General features: G+C 45.0%; 1 protein-coding gene across 2 annotated transcripts in view; it reads right to left on the bottom strand.

The window, feature by feature from the left end:
* Nucleotides 1–22,421, bottom strand: part of FBXO16 (F-box protein 16) — a 110,310-nt gene that overhangs the window by 1,867 nt on the left and 86,022 nt on the right. The window contains exons 7-9 of one of the 2 annotated variants that reach the window (XM_077489242.1): nt 10,363–10,465; nt 6,649–6,687; nt 2,310–2,535 (exon numbers count right to left, since the gene is read on the bottom strand). In XM_077489242.1, coding sequence (XP_077345368.1) covers nt 2,310–2,535; nt 6,649–6,687; nt 10,363–10,465 — 368 coding nt within the window. The remainder of the gene's footprint in view (nt 1–2,309; nt 2,536–6,648; nt 6,688–10,362; nt 10,466–22,421) is intronic. The other variant, XM_077489241.1, reaches the window with a different exon arrangement.

Raw genomic sequence — 22,421 nt, 5'->3', positions numbered from 1 at the left:
CTTTGCATATTTCATTACCCTGTCCTCCCCAGCACAAAGGGCACCTGTATGTTCTCTCTTTACCCCTGTGATGGTACAAAGTCCATTAGCAAAAGGGCCAAAGCACCCCCCTCCCCATGTGCTGGCAACTAATTCAGCAGCATACAATAGGTTGCAAGTCCTGCCCTATTTGCCCTTTCCACCTATTGCTACACCTTAGGCAATTGCCTATTTTTTCTACACAAAAGATGTACTGGGCCAAGCAGTCCAACAAATAAAAGTGTTTATCAGGGGCGGACTGACAACTCATGGGGCCCCCGGGCAATCGGAGATTATGGGGCCCCCAGGCAATCAGACATTATGGGGCCACACAGTATACACAAATAGTATACAATCACACAGTATACACAGACATGTTTCTATTGGCTGAGAAGGTACTGGAGAGGTGGGGCAGCTATAATCTCTGGATTTTTAGACCAAAAGGATATTGGTAAGGGACATTTCAGAGACAGATGTAAAAAAAAAAACACAGATTTTTACATACTTTCCCTGGTTTTACTGAGGCTGGCAAGCCTGATGGGGCCCCCTAGTGGCACGGGGCCCTCGGGCAGTGCCCGAGTGGCCCAATGGTCAGTCTGCCCCTGGTGTTTAGTGATCCTAGGTGCTGATGCTACAGGCTCTGCAGAGCACTAAACACAAGACACTTAGGCCTTGTTCACACGGGCATACTTAAGTGTATACTGTGCATCCTCATCCAGCCAGCCCATCTCATGTCAATGGGGACAGACACAGCCGCAATTTGCCAGCTGCATGGGTGCAGGCATCGGTCCCAGAATGAAGACAGTTTATGGGGACCTGCATGCACCCGCTCGGATGTCAAATTGTAAGCAGCGGCTGTGTCCTGATTGACATCAATGGGACTGCCTGCATGGGGATGCATGGAACACCTGTGCATCCCCCTGCAGGCAAACACCGTCCTTGCAGAGGCTTACACATAAGTACACCTGTGTGAAAAAGGGTTCCCTGGTATTTTTTCCAAATATAGCTAACTCTGTGACCCCTGTGTCTCCAGTGTTTCCAGCACTCCTGTGCCTCTGTGACTTGTGTATTTGCAGTGCTCCTGTGCCTCCAGCCACTTTGGGATTCCTGTGTCTCAAGTGTCCCCAGTGCTCCTGTGCTTCCAGTGACTCTGTGACCCCTGTGTCTCCAGTGTCCCCACCGCTCCTGTGCCTCCAATGGCTCTGTGACCTCTTTTTCTCTATTGTCTCCAGGACCCCTGTACTTACAGTGACTCTGTGATCCCTGCGTCTCCGGTTCCCCCTGTGTCTTCAGTGCCACCAGAACCTCTACACTGCCATTGACTCTGACTTCTGTGTCTCCAGTATCTACAGCACTTCTGTGCCTCCAGAAACTCTGTGACCCCTGTGTTCCCAGTGACTCTAGCACCTCTGCACCTCCAGTCATTCTGTGACCCCAGTGTCTCCAATGTTCCTGTGCTTCCAGTGACTCTGTGACCCCTGTGTCTCCAGTGACTCCCATGTCTTCAGTGTCTCCAGCACCTCTGCACCTCCAGTGACTCTATGACCCCTGTGTCTCCAGTGTTTCCAATGTTCCCAGGACTCCTGTGCCTCCAGTAACAGTGCCTCTGAGACCCTATGGGGCTAATTTACTAAAACTGGAGAGTGCAAAATCTGGTGCAGCTTTGCATAGAAACCAATCAGCTTCCAGGTTTTAAGTCAAAGGTTAATTTAACAAGCTGAAATTAGAAGCTGATTGGCTCCCATGCACAGCTGCACTAGATTCCGGATGCTCCAGTTTTAGTAAATTTCCCCCTATGTCTCCAGTATTCCCAGGGCTCCTGTTCCTCCAGTGACTCTGCATTCCTATGTTACCTAGTGACATCAGAGCATCTTGCATCCCCAGTGACTCCAGTGCAGTCACTCAATAGCATCCTGTGTCACCCTGTGACCCCTGAGCATCCTATGTCATGCAGTGACTCCAGAGTATCCCGTGTCATCCTGTGACCCCACTGCACCTTAAGTGCCTCAATGAAACCCATCTCTCCTTAGGTACATTCCTTTATCTCTTGGACTGTCCCCCTCTCTGTGGATACTGACCCCTGTCCATGACAAAAAGGATCAGTAGATCCAGAGATACAACCAGATATAAGGAACCAAAGGAAGACTTAGGCCACCAAACTCCATCTTAGCCCACTAAACTCCTATCAGTATTAATCATAGTTGGACTGCCCCTTAGATTAATGCATATGGAGAGGTTTTTCTGTTAAAATTAAGAGATTGATTAGGTTCTTTCAAGAAGTATGAACATACTTGGAGAGCTCCTGGATGTCCGGACACAGGCCTTGCTCCCCTTCTTGGACAATTTGGGCACTACCGCCCGTACGGGTGCAGGTCTTATACCCGCATTCCATTTGGTGCTTTGTGCCAGGGTCTTCGCCGTTGTCTTATTTGCCGGGTATTCTCCGTTCAGGTGGGCGGCCCAGTTCGGTCTGGATTGGGCCTTAGGGATTTTTCCAAATTCAACTGCAATTGACATCTAGACACAGAATATACAAAGGTTGTATTTTTACCTTTTTACTTACATTTGTACTACAAAAAAGAAAAAAGGCCAAACATTTAAAACAAATAAAAAACAAAACAAACCTGCTTCTCTTACTTTTTATTATAAAACATACCAAATAAAAATGTCAGGACAGTATGAAAACACCCATAATGAAAGTAAACAACCCAAGACGATCTCTACTTTTGCAGCATTTTTTTGGAAATGACAAAACATGCTGGCACTGGGATGGATAACATATGGAGCTTGGTAATGGAGCACTAGATACATTAAATGCATAGGTGATACACAGAGGGAGGAGGAGGGGAAGGTGTTAATGTACAAAATTGCAGATGAAGGGTTATTAAACAGGTCACTGCAGAGACAGGATGGTTTTGAGCTATACAGGAGGGAGAAGGGTTAAAATGATCCCACATCCTTGGGATCCTCTGATCTGGAACTAATAAATGATGTATTCATGCATTAGAGCCTTCTTCCTTCATTGTAAGAGTAAGGGCCGTGCTCCCCAATGTAAGCACTACGCTGTTTACATTTGTGATCGCTGCAATTGGTCATCACAGTGATCACGTTGTACAGAGCCACTCGGATCAGCTCTGTACATGTGCCTGAGCCGACCTATCTAATGATAGATCAGTATACACAGCCAAAACCTTTTATATGTTTTGGATGGAGTAGGGAAACTATTCATAACATTTTTTTGGATGGAGTTAGAGAATTATTTATTGAACTCTGGGGCAGGAAGTGAACTAAAATTTCCCTGGCGGTAGACAGAAAAGCAACAGGAAGTGAGAGGAAATCTACCTAAGGGGAATCCCCCTCTTAGGTAGTGGTGTAGCAAGGGTGGGGCCACAGGTGCGCAAAATTCTTAGGAAAGCAAAATTAGTAAGGATTTGGGGTCAGAAGAGGGGGAAGATCGGTCTGTGCGCATTCATGTTCTGGATCTGTCAGCAGTGCGCTCACTCCTTTCTCTCCCTTGTAGGTTGTGTGAGCGGAGTTGAATAAAGCGAGCAGCGCACTGATTTCTCTTCTCCATCCTCGCCGCTCTCCTCCCTCCTCTGCTAACTGGCATGTCGTGCACTCAAATTCCTCCAACTATTAGTGAGCCTGGGGGGAAGGGGGTTATATGGAGTTGGGGTGCATATTAAGAGGGTGGAGGGCCTGGGGGTGCACAATGGCGGTGTGTATGGGGTTGGGTGACCAAATGGAGAAGTGGAGAGTACATGAAGTGGATAACAAACAGGGGAACTCAGGTAAGGCACAGACATCCTACTAATATATATATATATATATATATATATATATATATACACACACACACACACACACACACACACACACACACATATATACATACACACACACACACATATACTATATTGCCAAAAGTATTGGGACACCTGCCTTTACAGGCACATGAACTTTAATGGCATCCCAGTCTTAGGCCGTAGGGTTCAATATTGAGTTGGCCCACCCTTTGCAGCTATAACAGCTTCAACTCTTCTGGAAAGGCTGACCACAAGGTTTAGAAGTGTGTCTATGGGAATGTTCAACCATTCTTCCAGAAGCACAAAAAAAGTAACCCCACACCATAATCCCCCCTCCACCAAATGATTTGGACCAGTGCAAAAAGCAAGGTCTATAAAGACATGGATGAGCGAGCATGGGTGGAGGAACTTGAATGGCCTGCACAGAGTCCTGGCCTCAACCCGATAAAACACCTTTGGGTAAATTAAAGCCAGGCCTCCTCTCCAACATCAGTGCCTGACTTCACATATGCGCTTCAAGAAGAATGGTCCAACATTCCCATAGACACACTCCTAAAGCTTGTGGACAGCCTTCCCAGAAGAGCTGAAGCTGTAGTTGCTGCAAAGGGTGGGCCAACTCAATATTGAACCCTACGGACTAAGACTGGAATGCCATTAAAGTTCATGTGTGTGTAAAGACAGGCATCCCAATACTTTTTGTAATACAGTGTATATATTCTGGTGAAAGGGACTCAGGGAATACTAATGGTTTACAAGTTAGGGGGAGCAATAATTAACTTGCCCCAGGCTCTGACAACCAACGCTATGCCACTGCTTTTAGGCAATTGTCCCCAGAACAGGTGTCCTTATTGAAAGATTCCACTTTACTTCTTATTGTAGGGACAACTCCAAAATTGTGGATTTCTTCTCATTTCTTTCTTGGTGACAATGGTAACCCGTGCATACAGCAGGGCTGAGACAAGGGGTGGGCAGAGGGGTCAGAGCCACCCAGCTGCAGTGCTGGTGGTGAGGGTGAAGGCCAGGTGCCCCCTCACTGCAATAGTGTATTTAGGGGTTTTCTGCTGCCCTAGGCCTGACTAAACTTGTGAACCCCCTAATTTAAATATGGCCCATCCCTCTTCTCAAGGCCAAACCCCTTGATGTTAAGACCTGCCCTGAAATTTTCAAATGGGGACAGTAGTTCTGAGGGCCGGGGGGGGGGGGGGGTGGATTTCCTTAATTTGCATAGCTTTCCTCTCACTTCCTGTTTGGCTATGGGACCAGGAAGTGAAAGGCTATCTCTGTAATGCGACAGGGATGGTAAAAAATAAACTGACAGGGGTTATAACCTTCCCTTACTCTATCCAAATTGAAAAAAAAGCGTTGCCTATAGCTCTACAGTACTTTAAGCACAAATTTCTGATAATTTTATGGAGAGGACTAAGAAGATATAACCATGCCATTGGTGCAGCAGAAAACATATAGCACAGTGAGGAAGGTTTGTGGTCCAGGATGATAGGACAGTCAAAATTAGAAGTGGCGCTCCCCCTACAGTTGTGGAATGCCAGCCGCCTGCATACCGGAAGCAGTGTGGCCGCTTTATGGGGTAACTAGACTAATTTGCCTCTCAGCCCAGTCCCCCCCATAAGACTGGAGCTAAACTAACAGTGTAGCACAAGCTGGTGGGGACTCTTTCTGTGCTGCCCCCCTGCAAAGTGCTACCCTAGGCCTGGTCCTTGTTGGCCTAGGCCAGGATACAAGGGTTGCCTCACTGCACGTTCCAGATAACTAGTTGGCAACCAACGAGATGTGGCTTTATGTCCGTTTTTACAGTTACTGCTGTCACACTGTGCTCCATCATGCCCACTCTCCACCCCATCCCCCTACAGGTGGCATGAAAAAACCACACTGTGCATGCCCAACTAACTTCTAGCTGCTTGAAAAAAAGTGACTGGCCACAAATGTGCAGTGCACACTCCATGTCAACCATTGGCAGCTGGGGCAAGGGGGCACCATCAAAGCTACTCAGTGGGAACTGAGGCTAAATGGTCAACCCATCATGTTGATGAAAAATATGGGTGAATGAGAGGTGAACATAATGGATAAATTTACCTTCTCAATGATTGATAGGTATTGAGGGGAATCTCTTCCAATGGGGACACCTGTTCAGGTGACAGATGTCTAAAGCTGGCCAGTCTGATTGTGCAACCTCCTTTGGCTTCACCAAAACTTTGTAAAAAAGAAGAACGACCTCAACAATCCTTTTAATTAGCATCAAATCAGATGGGTCCTACAAGGTTGATGGTAGATCCAAAGGAGATTGTGGAATTAGCTAAAAAAAAAGGGGTCGAACTATGTTTTGCTATACCTGTAAATAAAATTTTTTGGTTTTAGATACATTTTAAGGCTCCGCTTCCACCAATAAGCAGATTAGAAGACAATATGTTGCTGTCAGTATGGCGCGATCCGCTTTCACCCGCTGCATTTCGCTTCGAGCTGTATTCACAAAATTCCTCCACCAAATGCTGAGCAAACATGCCCGACCTTTGTAAAAGTAAAAAGGAAAGCCTGTTCCCGTTTCCCCCGCAGCCTTTGATGTGAGCGTGCTCTGTGAACGCAGGTAATGAAGGTGTTTGACTGTGACGGCCTTCATCCCCCCCCCCCCCCCCCCCGGGAGATGACAGACAATGGATGAAGAGGTGCAGGTGTGTGATGTCAGCCGTGATGACAGGCTGATCCACCGGTGACAGGACCCCATTGTATGGACGGGATGTGGAATGTGGGGGCCCAATGAGTGACGGTCACAGAGAAATGTCAACACGGGGCCCCCGTGCGATATCTGTACCTGTTTATTGTCTGCGTGTCTAAACGCTGATTTACGTGGCTATAAGAAAGGGAAAACGGTGTTACCCATTGTTACATTATTACACGTTTTTCCTATGACGATGTTTACATGCTGTCACTATCACTCTTTTACACATTAATCTTTTTTTTTTTTTTTTCATTTCTCATATTTACCATTCATTTCAGGCAGAGAAAAAAATTATTGAAATTTGATGTCCAAAAAAATAAAATAAAAAATAAAGAATAAAAATAAAAAATTGGATGTCCGGTCTGTCTTTTGGCTTCCTGCAATGCAATTTCTATGCTCTTATATGTGTTCAAAATATGGAAATACAATGCAGGTTCTAATTCTTTGCCTTTGATGTTTAAGTCCCATTTTCTGTAAGAAGTGTTTACATAAATAAAGAATTTTTAAAAATGGATGTCTGGACCAAACGCATTCTAATGCCGCGTACAAACAACTGGACTTTTAGCCCTTGTACATTTGGTCGGACATTCCGACAACCAAATGCGTCAGATTTTGTCCGATTCTGGTGTTGCATACACACAGTCGGACAAAGTTGTCGGAAAATCCGATCGTTCAGAACGTGATGATGTTATTTCGTTATGACAGGACTACGTTCAGGCTAGTAGCCAATAGCTTTGGTCTAGGAATTTGATCTGAGCATGCGTGGCACTTTGTCCGATCGGAATTCTCTACACACAATTGGACAAAGTCCGATCGGATCATGTTGTCGGAAAGTTTTATAGCCCAGCTCTAAAACATTGTCCGGATATTCCGATGGAGCCCGCACACTGTCGGATTATCCGACAACATGGTTTAAGTCGGAATGTCCGACCGTGTGTACAAGGGCTTAGACGGACTAGGGTTTGACGGTCTTCCCGAAGGACTTTCAGTGGAGTTCCAAAGGACTGTCTGAACGAACGGACTTGGGCACACACAAGCACACCAAAGTCCGACGGATTCCAATGTGATGTCGTACGACCGGACTAGAATAAGGAAGTTCATAGCCAGTAGCCAATAGCTGCCCTAGCATCGTCTGTCGGACTAGCATACAGACGAACTGATTTTTTGACCGGACTCGAGCCCGCTGGAAAGATTTGAAACATGTTTTAAAGTCCGTCTGATTTTTAGACAGCAAAGGTCCTTTGTAGCCCACACACGATCTAATTGTCCAGGCGGATTCGTTCCGTCGGACCTACTCTGACGAAAAGTCCAGTCGTGTGTACGCGACAGTTTTAGATGGAATGGGTTAGGATTAGGATTTCGTTGCTTTCTGAGACTCACTTCCTGTCCTGGGGACAACGTTTTACCAGAAAGGAAGTAAGGGAAAATCTTCAAAGGCAACAGCGAAAGAAATAAAAAAAAAATAATTAGGCTGGCTCCAATCATGTGCTTCCAAAAAAAAAAAAAAAAACACCATTGGAATCCATGCATCTGGTCCCCTGCATGTAGATTAGGGGCCGGACACATTGGATCAGGGGGGCAATGTCTCTGCACCCTGTATGGATAGGCCGAAATTGTTCTTACAAATGTTCCATTTGTATTGAGTTAGGTGGGCTCTTGCACTACATAGCCGATGATAAATCTAAAAGGTAATTGTACAATCAGATTGCATAGTATATGGTCAGCTTTAGGCTCAACGTACATGAAACGTTGAAATCTAGCCACAAAATCTCTGATCCTTGGATCTACCAAAGCTATGTAATATGAGGACATACCTCAACTATCCAAGCAATTTATATCCAGTCAGGCAGGCTCTTGCATTACAATACTTGTTGGCAGATCTAAAGGAGAAACTTGCCACCCCGATATATTTTTTGGTCCTTGGTTCCCAGGAGAAGCAGATGAGTGCATGGACCGAGGAGGGAGGCACAAAAAAAAAAGCACCGTAAAAGCTGGAAGATTGCTTCTACAATACAGCATGTCCTTAAAAATGTAACAAACTCATGGCAATAGCTACCATATGCTGGATGGACACCACTGATATACCTGAGAGGCACTCTGTTCTTCTATGGCCTCACCTACTCTGTATTGGCAGCACTGATATACCCAGTGGTGCTGCTTGTCAGGGCACTGCTGTCTATGGTGAACACATATCACAATGTGCACACAGGAGAGCTCAGTTGGCTATTGGTCCAGTGTCAACAGCTCATGATTGGCAGAGCTTAGTGATAAATCTCAATAGAAGCACACACCAATGACTTGGCTTTGCGCAGCTTGTAGGAAGCAGCAGATGGTAGTCTTACCTCCCTTGGATGGACAGCACTGATACAAGTGAGGGGCAGTTTGTTCCTCTATGGCAGGGATATGCAATTAGCGGTCCTCAAGCTGTTGCAGAACTACAAGTCCCAGGACGCATACCAAGTCTCTGACAGCCACAAGCATGACACCCAGTGGCAGAAGCATGATGGGACTTGTAGTTTTAGAACAGCTGGAGGTCCGCTAATTGCATATCCATGCTCTATGGCCTCACTTCCTCAGGATGGGCAACACTGATATAACTAATGGGCGGGCTGATCCCCTATGGTTTCATCTCCTCTGGATGGACAGCACTGATACAACTGAGGGGCAGTTTGTTCCTCTATGACTTCACCTCCACTGGATGGGCAGCACTGATATAACTAATGGACATCCTGCTCCTCTATGGCCTCACCTACTCATGATGGACAGCGCTGATATAACTAAGGGACAGCCTGTTCCTCTATGGCCTCACCTACTCATGATGGACAGCACTGATATAACTAATGGACAGCCCGTTCCTCTATGGCCTCACTTATTCATGATGGACAGTGCTGATATAACTAATGGACAGCCTGTTCCTCTATGCCTCACTTACTCATGATGGACAGCACTGATATAACTAATGGGCAGCCTGTTCCTCTATGGCCTCACCTACTCATGATGGACAGCGCTGATATAACTAATGGACAGCCTGTTCCTCTATGCCTCACTTACTCATGAAGGACAGCACTGATATAACTAATGGGCAGCCTGATCCCCTACGGTCTCCCCGCCACAGGATGGGCACTGATATAACTAATGGCCACTGCAGCATATTCCTCTATAGGGATATGCAATTAGCGGACCTCCAGCTGTTGCAGAACTACAATTCCCATGAAGCATAGCAAAACTCTGACAGCCACAAGCATAACACCCAGAGGCAGAGGCATGATGGGACTTGTAGTTTTGCAACAGCTGGAAGTCCACTAATTGCATATCCCTGCTCTATAGTGACACCTCCTTGGAATGGGCAGCAATGATATAATTAATGGGCAGTCTGTTCCTCTATGGCCTAACCTCCTCTGGATGAGCAGTACTAATACAGCTGAGGGGCAGTCTGTTCCTCTATGGCCTCACCTCCTCTGGATGAGCAGTACTAATACAGCTGAGGGGCAGTCTGTTCCTCTATGGCCTCACCTCCTCTGGATGAACAATACTAATACAGCTGAGGAGCAGTCTGTTCCTCTATGGCCTCATCTCCTCTGGATGAACAGTACTAATACAGCTGAGGAGCAGTCTGTTCCTCTTTGGCTTTATCTCCTCAGGATGGGCAGCACTGATATTCAAAGCGGCGCTGCCTGTCAGGGAACTGCTGTCTATGATAAACACAAATTACAATGTGCACATAGGAGAACTCAGGTGGCTTTTGGTCCAGTGTCAACGGCTTATGATTGAGAGAGCTTAGTGATAAATGTCAATAGAAGTACATACCAATGACTTGGCTTTGCGCAGCTTGTAGGAAGCAGACGATGGTGTCCTTTTTGGATCTAGGTTCTGCTTGTTCAAAACTGACATTGCTGAGCTGGTCTTTTTCCTATAAGAAATAATAGATATTACTACCAAATGATGATGGCACATCCTTAAAATTCATCCCTTAGAAACTGGACTAATTTATTATATTCAGTTACTGATCCAGTACTGCTTCCACCTCCACTATCTGGCAATTAATACACAGTCACCTTATAAACTAAGCAATTTCGGCACAGCAGTGTAAGCCCTTGTACACACGGTCAGAGATTCCGACAACCAAATCCGTCGGATTTTGTCCGAAGGATCCTGTCCGAAACTGTTGCATACACACGGTCGGACAAAGTTGTCAGAAAATCCAATCTTTCAGAACGTGATGACGTAATTTCGTTACGATGGGACTACGTTCAGGCTAGTAGCCAATAGCTTTGATGTAGGAATTTGATCTGAGCATGCGTGGCACTTTGTCCGATTGGAATTCTCTACACATGATCGGAGTATGTCTGATCGGAGCATTTTGTCGGAAAATATTTCTGGCAAGTTGGAAAATTTGGTCCGATGGATATTCCGACAAAAACAGTCCGATGCAGACCACACACAGTCGGAATATCCGACAAAACGCTCCGGTCAGACACATTCCGTCGGAATCTCCGATCGTGTGTACAAGGGCTAACTGTGCAAGACTGAAAAGAAGGCTGGAAATCAGCTTTCATTTCTCTGCAGCCAAAAAGAATTATTTCTGCAGCCAGATTGCAGCACGTAAACTCCAAATGCCCGCATGCTATTTCTTTCATCAAGAACCTCAAAGTGTCTGATGACACAGTGTCTTTGAAGACGAGTCCTTCTCTCAGTATTTATGAAGCAACTTTAGATAAAAAAAACAATGATGGGATGTTCTCAGCAACAATCTGATTGTATCAGGACTGCTCGGTGAGCTGCAGGACTGGAATGTAAACCTGTATGGGGCTGGACTTCTCGTCTCAGACTCGTTGGAGCAGTCACCACTTATGTTGATGAAAAGCGCAAAGAACTCACTCTTTATAATGTACAATCTGAACCTCACTGGGGTTGAAATACTAAATGAGTGGAGACTTATATATATATATATATATTCATTTTGGTAAGTGAATGTTCACCTTATTAATGGAATAAGGAGACACGGTTTTCATTCACTAACCTCAGTCAGCATTTACTTTGATATGTCTTTTTTCCTTTTCTAAACCATATCTGTCGTGTTGACATCTAATAAAGTGTTTGGTAGTAGACTGACTGATGTGTATGTGACCATCCCACACACATTCCTCTTAGAATATGAAGCATTAACTGCTATGTTGTAAAAATCATCTTTAAGCCTTTACCATGTGCTAGCAGTTAGTTAGCACTGCTAACTCTGGTTTATGCAGTGAACATCTTCCCTGATTAGGAAGGTTTAAATAGGTTGCTGGACATTTAGCCTGCATCTGATCAATATATCTGTGTGACCATACTGTGGGGGGATATCCCCAATGGGAATTACAACAGTAAAGTGAGGAGAAGGCTAGAACCTCTGTTCACGTGATCCCTGTTCTTCTCATTTTTTGTCATCGATAGCTAGACCTATAAATACTACAATCCATCTCATATCCACGGGATCATAAATCCTCAAAGACACCAAGCCGCTCAACCACCCCTCTTCCAGGCCTACCATCCCACATTGCCTAAACTTACTCTTCTCACTTCACCCCTTTTATACTCTTCCCTTAATTCTTGACTCATAAGTGAACCACTCAATGGTTCCTTATTTATAAAGAACTTGAAGCACTGCTCAAAGCAAAACTTCTAGTCAGTCCCTGCAGTCCAAAGCACAAAATAGGTACCGTTGTTCTGTCAGATAGTGTCCCCGGTCGGCTAGTGTCCGCTGTGTACTGCGCTTGTGCAGTACACAGGACAAGCAGATTTGAAAATAGCCAAAGATGAACGGTGCCTGCGCCGTGAGTCCAGGTTCTAGCCTCACCATCCAAGTGGACATTGAGTTAGAATAAAAAGAGCCGAGCGATGTGAGGCCGTGCCCGAAGCGTGGCGAGGGGCCCTCTAATATGTGCAGCCCTATGTCCACTTGGATGGTGGGGCTTGCACCTTGACTCACAGCGCAGGTACCGCCCATCTTCAGAGATTTTCCGAATCTCCTATTGCTCCGTACAGGCAAGCGCTGCGCCTGCGCAGTACGCAGGGGACACTTTTCGATGGCCGGACTCTATATGTCACAACACCGGCATTTAAGCAAGTTCATTAATTCGCCCCACTCGGAACATGTCAGAGGAGTGTAGTCAGGAGGGGCTAAGGCTGAAGCCACAACTTCACTCAATGGTTCCTGTTACATTAGGGAACTCGCCTCTACCAAAGGCTTTCTCAACTAGGGTTCCTCCAGAGGTTGCTAGGGGTTCCTTGATCAATGAGCAATTTCTGCCTCTCAGATAAGTTCCCACCGACACCACTGATCTTTTTATGTGACCAGGGAAAAGTGTGAGGGCCGCTCAGGCTCGAAAGGGGATCAGTATGTGTACAATGCATCTGCAGCTGCTACTAGAGTGCTGACAGTGGATGGAGCCAGTCTTGACTCCTGCAAAGGTTCAAGAAAAGAAGGTTAATCCCTGGAAGTCGCATATCTGTGACGTCCTACTGCAATGAATATTACATTGTGTTTGTTTCCTTCCTATGCCTTTTAAATGATGGCCTTTTATTATCTTTATTAGTTATCCACTTATAAGTCTGTTTCTGAAGTGAGAATTTTGCTTTGCATAGCCAGCCATCTTTTATTAACTCCTCTGGTGACGTATCCACAAACCCTGGGCCTCCTTCATTTAACTGTACTCAATGCACCCATTAACCTACACCATATGGCTGCAGCCGTGATGCACACAATCTAGTTCCCATTTCTCTGCTTCCCAAGACCAGACTCCCTTTCTCCTGTGCCCTTTGGAATGCCTGCGCTCTCTGTAACAAACTCACCTCTCTCCATGATCTCTTTATCGCCAACTCATTTAATCTACTCTCCATTACCGAAAATTGGCTTCATGAATCTGACACTGCCTCTTCTGCTGCCCTATCCCGCAGTGGTCTTCTTTGGACTCACTCCCCCAGACCCAATGGATGAAAGGAGAGGGTGTTGGAATCCTTTTAGCCTCACATAGCACCTTTCAGCTACTTCACCCACCTCCCGCTCTGTCACTCTCCTCATCTGGGGCACACTGCATTCGTCTCGTCTCCCCAGTTTCTCTAAGGATAGCTGTGATTTACTGCCCCCCTGAACCAGTATCAACCTTTCTTGATGACTTCTCTGCCTGGCTACCCTACTTTCTCTCTTCTAAAATCCCCACTGTCATTCTCGGGGACTTCAATATCCCTACTAATACTAACATTCCTGCTACTTCCAAATTTCTTCAGTCTAACCTCCTCTTTTGACTTTGACTCTGAAGGCAACACCCTTGACCTTGTTTTCTCCCACCTATGCACTTCATACAACCTCTCCAACTATCCTTACCCTCTCTCTGATCACTAACTCATCAGTTTTACTCTATTCCTCTCCTCCAATCACTTAACGGTTACTCATAGAATCCTACGCCATCTCAACGTTTCTCTTCTCTACTCTACTACTGACCACCTCTATGACAAAATCGCACCTCTGTCCTGCACTGACCTAGCCACTTCTGTCTACAGCACTTCACTTATAGCCTCACTGGACACACTGGCCCCCCTCACTAAACACAGAATCAGGCCTTGTCCCCTTCCACCTTTGCAAACTGATGACACTAGAAGTCTGAAAAAACACAGACATGCTCTTGAGCACCTGTGGCTTAAGACAAAGTCCCAGAAAGATTTCAGCCAATATAAATCTGTCCTCCAAAAATACAATTCCTGCTTCCTCACTGCAAAGCAGACCTATTTTATCTCTCTCATTAGCACCTTATCATCCAGTCCCCTTCAACTCTTCTCAACCTTTAACTCTCTACTTCGTCCTCCGCACAGTGGTGTAGTGGTTAGCACTTTCACTTAGCAGCAATAGGGTCGCTGGTTCAAATCCTGACCACGACACCATCTGCCTGGAGTTTGCATGTTCTCCCTGTGCCTGCGTGGGTTTACTCCGGGTACTCCGGTTTCTTCCCATACTCCAAAGACATGCTGGTAGGTTAATTAGACCTTGTCTAAAAAAAAAAAAATTGGCCTTAATATGTGTATGTGTATGTGTATGTCAATGTTGTATGTGTTTGTAAGCGTGTCAGGACCTTATGGGGTAAAGGAAGCCACAGATGGACTCTGGTGGCAAGAAAGCACCCTGAGGCGATTCAGTTTGCATAGGTAGCGCTATACAAGTCACTCACTCCACTGCCTCCACCCACCACCAACTCACTCACTGCCCAGGAGATCACCAATCACTTCATCTATACTGTTCCGATACCCTCCACAGGTACAATCATTACTTCCTTCTTTTAACCCCACCACCATAGATGAGGTTGCTAAACTACTTACTAATGCCCATCTTACCACCTGCCCTCTGGATCCTGTTCCCTCGCAAATGCTACGTTCACCTTCTGGCTCTATTCTACTCTCTCTAATCCACATCTTCAATCTCTCCCTCTCTTCTGGCATCTTCCCCAATTCTCTAAAACATGCATTTGTCAGACCCATACTTTAAAAGCCCTCACTGGACCCATCAAATCTTAACAACCTATGCCCCATCTCCTTGCTCCGCTTTTTAACCAAGCTCCTTGAATGTCTGGTCTACAATGGACTGAGCAACCACCTTGCTGATAATAGCCTTTTTGATCCACTTCAGTCTGGATTTCGTCCTCAACACTCCACAGGAACAGCTCTCCTAAAACTAGGAAACAAACTACTAACAGCCAAAACCAATGGACACTATTCTGTACTCCTAACCCTGGACCTCTCTGCTGCCTTTGATACGGTTGACCGCCCCCTCCTCAAAAAAAAAAAAAACTCCACGCCTTTGGTCTCCGTGACTGTACCCTTCCCTGGTTCTCCTACTTATCCAACCACACCTTTAGCGTAAGTTACAATTCTACTTCCTCCTCTCCTCTTCCTTTCTTTTCTCTGTTGGGGTCCCCCAAGGTTCTGTTCTTGGACCTCTCCTATTTTCTATCTATAACTCCTCCCTGGGTCAGCTGATTGCCTCCTATGGCTTCCAATACCATCTCTACCCTGACAACACTCATATCTATGTCTCTACCTCTCAGCTCACTCCTTCAGTCTCCTCACATATCACTATCACCACTTCCTCAGACTTAATCTATCCAAAACCAAACTTATCATTTTTCCTCCCCACGTGCCTTTTCCCCTGATCGCTCTGTCAAAATCAATGGCACAACTATAAGCCATCCCCACATACCAAGGTCCTAGGTGTAATCCTGGACTCTGAACTCTCCTTTACGCCCCACGTCCAATCACTGTCCAAATCTTTATGGGCACAGTGGTTGCGTTTGATGGGCACAGTGAGTCAGCGTTTGCTGGGCATGGTGAGGCGGTGTTCGCTGGGCACAGTGAGGCGTTTGCTGGGCACAGTGAGGCGGCATTTTTTGGGCGCAGTGAAGCGTTTGCTGGGCACAGTGAGGAGTTTTCTGGGCATGGTGAGGTGGCGTTTGTTGGGCACAGTGAGGTAGCGTTTGCTGGGCACAGTGAAGGGCATTTTTTGGGCACAGTGAGGAATTTGCTGGGCACAGTGAGAAATTTGCTGGGCACAGTGAGAAATTTGCTGGGCACAGTGAGAAATTTGCTGGGCACAGTGAGAAATTTGCTGGGCACAGTTAGGTGGCGTTTTCTGGGCACAGTGAGGCGGCGTTTTTTGGGCACAGTGAGGCGTTTGCTGGGCACAGTGAGGAATTTGCTGGGCACAGTGAGGAATTTGCTGGGCACAGTGAGGCGGCGTTTTTTGGGCGCAGCGTGGTGGCATTTTTTGGGCGCAGTGAGGCGTTTGCTGGGTGCAGTGAGGTGGCGATTTCTGGGCGCAGTGAAGTGGTGTTTGCTGGGCGCAGTGAGGCGGGGATTTCTGGGCGCAGTGAGGTGGCGTTTGCTGGGAACAGTGAGGTGGCGATTTCTGGGCGCAGTGAGGTGGCGATTTCTGGGCGCAGTGAGGCGGCGATCCTGTTAGAGGATCACCAGCCCGCTGAAATGCCCAACACTACAACACCTCCAAAAAAGGGGAAGTGGTGGGCATTTAAACGCGGAGCAAGGAGCATTTTTAAATGTGTTTTCCCATGTTTTGGGAAAAAAGAGAAGGAGGAAATTGCAACAGGTGAGGATGGTAAGAGTGAAATCTAATAATGGAATCTGATATAAATCACTCCAACATTCACTGACTGAGCCCCACCATTCCCATTACATTATCTGTACACAAAATTAATATTACATCATTTATACATAATGTCACCAAACATGTCATTTATGTGTCAACAGAAAACACAAATTATAGAAACACCTTCATATGTCAGACAACAGTTGCTATGGGAGCCTCATGTTCAAATCTCTCTGGACTCGACTGAAAATAACTGCCGTTTTCTAAAAATAGCCTCTCCATCCTGCTGTGTTACCTTTATAATCTGAGACTCTGCAATGTACTGGGGTCACTCCTGTATACATATATACTGGGAACCCTGCTATATACACATATTGGAATCACTGCTATATGTACACATACTGGGATCACTGCTATACACACACACACACACACACACACACACACATATATTGTTTGGGGGTATTAAGTGATTTTCTAACAAAAAATACTGATTTAAACCTGTAAACAAAAAGTACCAGAAAAAGCCTGGTCAGCAAGTGGTTAATGATTGACCGGGCAGTGATCCCTGTATGAGTATTGGTCTAGTCCTCCTCGTCCAATAACCATTAGGCCTCATGCACACAAGATGCAGTTACACGCGTGTTCAGCTGTAGTTGGACACTTTTTTCAACTGCCCCTGAACTCATTCAATGTTATCCTAAGTGTCCATGCACACAGTCTAGTTTTTTGCCGTTTTTATGCAGTTGCGTTTAACCTCGTTTTTCCAGAAGCAAAAAAATGGGTTCAGACGCAAAAATTTCCACGTTTCAGACGCAAAACGTGGCTAAACACGGCACCCGCGTTTAGTCGCATTTGCGTTTATATGCGTTTTTAAAGGAACCCAATTTTTTGGACCTGAAACTCAGAAATATGATCTGAGAATGACATTTTGTGACACGAATTTGGGGGCCCATATCTTGGGGCCAATTATTGTCAGGTACCCCAAATTCGGTATACAGACACAGTGGAACTAGCACTACAACATATCCAAATTTGAGGATCCTATCACTAAGTGACCCCGAGATAGAGGGCCCCAAAGTCAGGTCGCAAAATGTCATGCACTTTTCTGCATCAGAGAATGACATTTTGCGACCGACTTTGGGGGCCCATATCTTGGGGCCAATTATTGCCAGGAACCCCAAATTCGGTAAGCAGACACAGTGGAACTAGCACTATAACATATCCATATTTGAGGATCCTATCACCAAGTGACCCCGAGATAGGGGGCCCCAAAGTTGGGTCGCAAAATGTCATGCACTTTTCTGCATCAGAGAATGACATTTTGCGACCCGAATTTGGGGGCCCATATCTTGGGGCCAATTATTGCCAGGAACCCCAAATTCGGTATTCAGACACTGTATCTAGCACTACAACATATCCATATTTGGGGTTCCTATCACCAAGTGACCCCGAGATAGGGGGTCCCAAAGTCGGGTCATAAAATGTCATGCATTTTTCTGCATCAGAGAATGACATTTTGCGACCCGAATTTGGGGGCCCATATCTTGGGGGCCAATTATTGCCAGAAACCCCAAATTCGGTAAGCAGACACAGAGGAACTAGCACTACAACATATCCATATTTGAGGATCCTAACACCAAGTGACCCCGAGATAGGGGGCCCCAAAGTTGGGTCGCAAAATGTCATGCACTTTTCTGCATCAGAGATACATGGCCTCAAAGTCAACTGTGATCATCTGCGGCAATGTAATTTGGTCATTAGGGTTGGGTGTTATGGTAAGTGGTTATCCGTTAGGGTTATTGTTTAGGATTAAGGGTTGGATTAGGGTTAGGGTTGTTTAGGGTTAGTGTAAGGGATAGGGTTAGCTTTTAGGGGTAGGGTTAGTGTTAGGGGTTAGGATGAATGGTTAGGGTTAGGAGTCTGGATATTTTAATAAGGCATTAAAAAATATTATACTACCATATACAGCAGCAAAGAATTAAAATATATTAATCAGTACATATTTCACGATAAAAATATATAAAAAAATTGGCCAAATAAATTTAAAACAATTATAAAAAATCTAATTAACATAGATTTGCTTTTAAATAAAACAATTTGAAACTAGAAAAAAATGAATAAAAACATATTAAGATTAAATAACTATTTTAATATTGTTTCATATTAGAAATAATGAAAACATGTTAAAAATTGCCACAAGAAAATTTTAGATATTTAAAAAAATTGGATAATTTGCTATCAATAGACATTATTTAAAAAAAATGTAAGGACAGAGAAAAAAAATGAATCTGTACATCTATAGATAAATATATTTTATAAATATATACACATACCTGATCGTTACCAACAGACGTTCCTCTGGTGACACACTGTTTCTCATATTGGTGTCCACGAATGTCAGACCAGGTCATACTTTTTCTAAGAGCAGATCAAATGTGACAATGGACATCCGGCTAAAATTAAAAAACTTGTCGGCGTAGGTACGCAGCTGCACATACATGTTTGTGAAATATCTCACGGACATTCGCTGTCCCATCAATGGATGGGTCCAGTATCGACGAGCTCTGACTCTGGACCTCTCACAAAATTTGCAACGACGTTGCTGTCTCATCAAGAGCAACATCAGGAGCATTTCCTGACATATATTCAATATGGGATCCATTTAAAAATATATACCACAGAAAGAGAGGCAAATGCAAGTGTACAACTGCTCTCTATGCTGCTGCTGCTCACTCTGATCAAAATAGCAGAAATAGTTAAAAGAAGATGCTTTGAGAGCTTGGGGAAGGTCTACATCATGTTATCTTTCTAAACGCTTATAAACGCAAACACGGCTAAACGCGTCTAAACGCGGCATGCAAACGCTTTTTTGAGCAGAGTTTTCACCTGCGTCTCGTGTGCATGAGGCCTTATAATTACTATTTAAAATATCATAAGTGCAAAAAAAAAAAATCTCTTTATATAAATTGCACATCATTTCACCAATCTATGTATTGTACCAAAAATGTAATTGAGGTGTCCTTATTTTAAAAAAAAAAAAAAAAAACGACTTTAACCACTTCAGCCCCGAACCATTTTGCTGGCCAAAGACCAGACCACTTTTTGCGATTCGGCACTGCGTCGCTTTAACTGACAATTGCGCGGTCATGTGACATGGCTCCCAAACAAAATTGATGTCCTTTTTTTCCCACAAATAGAGCTTTCTTTTGGTGGTATTTGATCACCCCTGCGGTTTTTATTTTTTGCACTAAAAACAAAAAAGGAGCCACAATTTTGAAAAAAATGCATTATTTTTTACTTTTTGTTATAATAAATATCCCCCAAAAGTATATAAAAAAACAATTTTTTTGCCTCAGTTTAGGCCGATACGTATTCTACATATTTTTGGTAAAAATAATCACAACAAGCGATTATTGATTGGTTTGCGCAAAAGTTATAGCGTTTACAAAATAGGGGATAGTTTTATGGCATTTTTATTATATAGCCCCTGACTCCCTGTACCATGTCCATACAGCCCCTGACCCCCTGCACCATGTCCATACAGCCCCTGACCCCCTGCACCATGTCCATACAGCCCCTGACCCCCTGCACCATGTCCATACAGCCATTGACCAACTGTACCATATCCGCACAACCTCTGATCCCTTTCACCATGTCCGCACAGCCCCTGACCCCCTGCACCATGTCCGCACACAACCCCTGACCCCCCTGCACCGTGTCCGCCCAACCTCTGACCCCCCCTGCATCATGTCCACACAACCTCTGACGCCCCTGCACCATGTCCACACAACCTCTGACACCCTGCACCATGTCTGCAAAGCCTCTAACCCCCCTGCACCATGTCTGCACAGCCCCTGAGCCCCTGCACCATGTCTGCACAGCCCCTGACCCCCTGCACCATGTCCGCACACAACCCCTGACCCCCCTGTACCATGTCCGCACAACCTCTGACCCCCCCTGCATCATGTCCACACAACCTCTGACACCCTGCACTATGTCTGCAAAGCCTCTAACCCCCCTGCACCATGTCTGCACAGCCCCTGAGCCCCTGCACCATGCCCACACACAACCTCTGACCCCCTGCACTATGTCCACACAACCCCTGACTAAAGGTCAGGTTCACTATTAGGACTAGTGTGAGGGTTTAGCATTTGGGTCCTGTATTTGATTGGCTTATGGGTCAAAACGAATGTTAGAATACTTTAACCGTTACTTACAATCCAAAACCTGAGAACTGGTTCCTAAGTCCAAAAGCCACCATGTTACCCATGTATATGAAGAATTTCTAACCAGAAGCATGTTTTATATAGTAACACAAATTAGGTAGACAATTTACATTACACAGATCTAATTCTCTAACAGAAGTCTAAAATGTGAATTTTCTGTCTCTTTCTAGGAGAAAATGATGACGTCAAGAAGCCACTGGATCCACCTATCAGTGCCAACAAGCCACCTTCGTTGGCCGAAGGGACCAGCTGCAAGAAGCCATTGGATCCAGCCATCAGTGGCAAGAAGTCATCTTTGCAGGCCGAAGGGACCAGCTGCAATAGTTCATTGGCTCTCCCCCTACAAGCCCCATCCACCAGCACATGCTCGGGTGCTCTGTGCTTGGCCAGCTTTACATTCCATTGTAAGCTGGGAGAGGGAGGTTTTGGAAAGGAAAGTGATTAGGCTGATTTTCCTATAGTTTGACCATGCAGTAGTCTACCATGTGGATTTTCTTGCAAAATGTAGCCATTCCTGTATGTACCTTGTTATGTACAGTATATGTCTTTTACCTGATCAAGACCAATCCCCAACCTGCACTATTATTGTACTGTATTAATAATGTATCTCTTTTTCTTCAGGTGCTGTTAGCCTCTCATGCTGCCTATGACCATCCGATCGCTGCAAAGTTGGTGAGAAAGAGCCGTCTGGTTGGAGAGCAAGGACTTGAGGTCATGGTAGAGCGTGAGGTTCTAGAGGAGACCAGGCACAATGTCTTTTTCACCCATATGTTTGGTGCCTTTCAGACAAATGTAAGTAATCTTCCCCATTCTCACCAAATGCAAAGAATGTTATATGGGGCTTGACCACACTACACTGTCTGCCTCTATAAGTTACCCCACCAAACCCTTGATGACTATCGTTTAACCCTTGTCTTTATCCCTTATTTTCACACAGAAATATCTTGTCTTTGTGATGGAGTATCTGAGCGGAGGAGACCTAGAACATCTCATAGTGAATTCAGCCCCAATTTCTACAGATGCCATCCAAATCCTTGCTGCAGAAATCATATGTGGACTGTGATACCTGCACAGCAAGGGCATCATACACAGGTAAGGATTGTAACAATATGATTAACCATGGAGTAAAGTGAAGGGTGACATCACCGAAATTGCTACTTTTAATTATGCATAAAATGGTAAAATCAACCCCTGGCTAAATATTGTGCTTGAAATTTTCAAATCACATAATTATTATTATTATTATATAGTGCCAACAGGTTATGCAGTGCTTTACAATGTAGAGGGGGGGACAGCACAATTACAGTACAATACAGAAGGGACAGGAGGTCCCTGCTCGTAGAGCTTACATTCTAAAAGGGAGGGGCTGGTGGTACAAAGGTAATAATGGACGATGGACAATGGAAAATGGACAAATAAACTCAAAGGGCCCCTAAAATGTATGGATTTTTACGAATTTATAAGGCCTCTTAAATATATAGTTATCCATAAATGAAATAGGGGCAGCG

Source organism: Lithobates pipiens, unplaced genomic scaffold (genome assembly GCF_037356315.1).
Source record: "Lithobates pipiens isolate NorthernLeopardFrog02 unplaced genomic scaffold, aLitPip1_a1.2 Scaffold_18, whole genome shotgun sequence".
In the NCBI taxonomy this organism is placed as follows: Eukaryota; Metazoa; Chordata; class Amphibia; order Anura; family Ranidae; genus Lithobates; species Lithobates pipiens.
The sequence above is the reverse complement of the archived record's forward strand: the minus strand, read 5'-3'. Positions and strand labels throughout refer to the sequence as shown.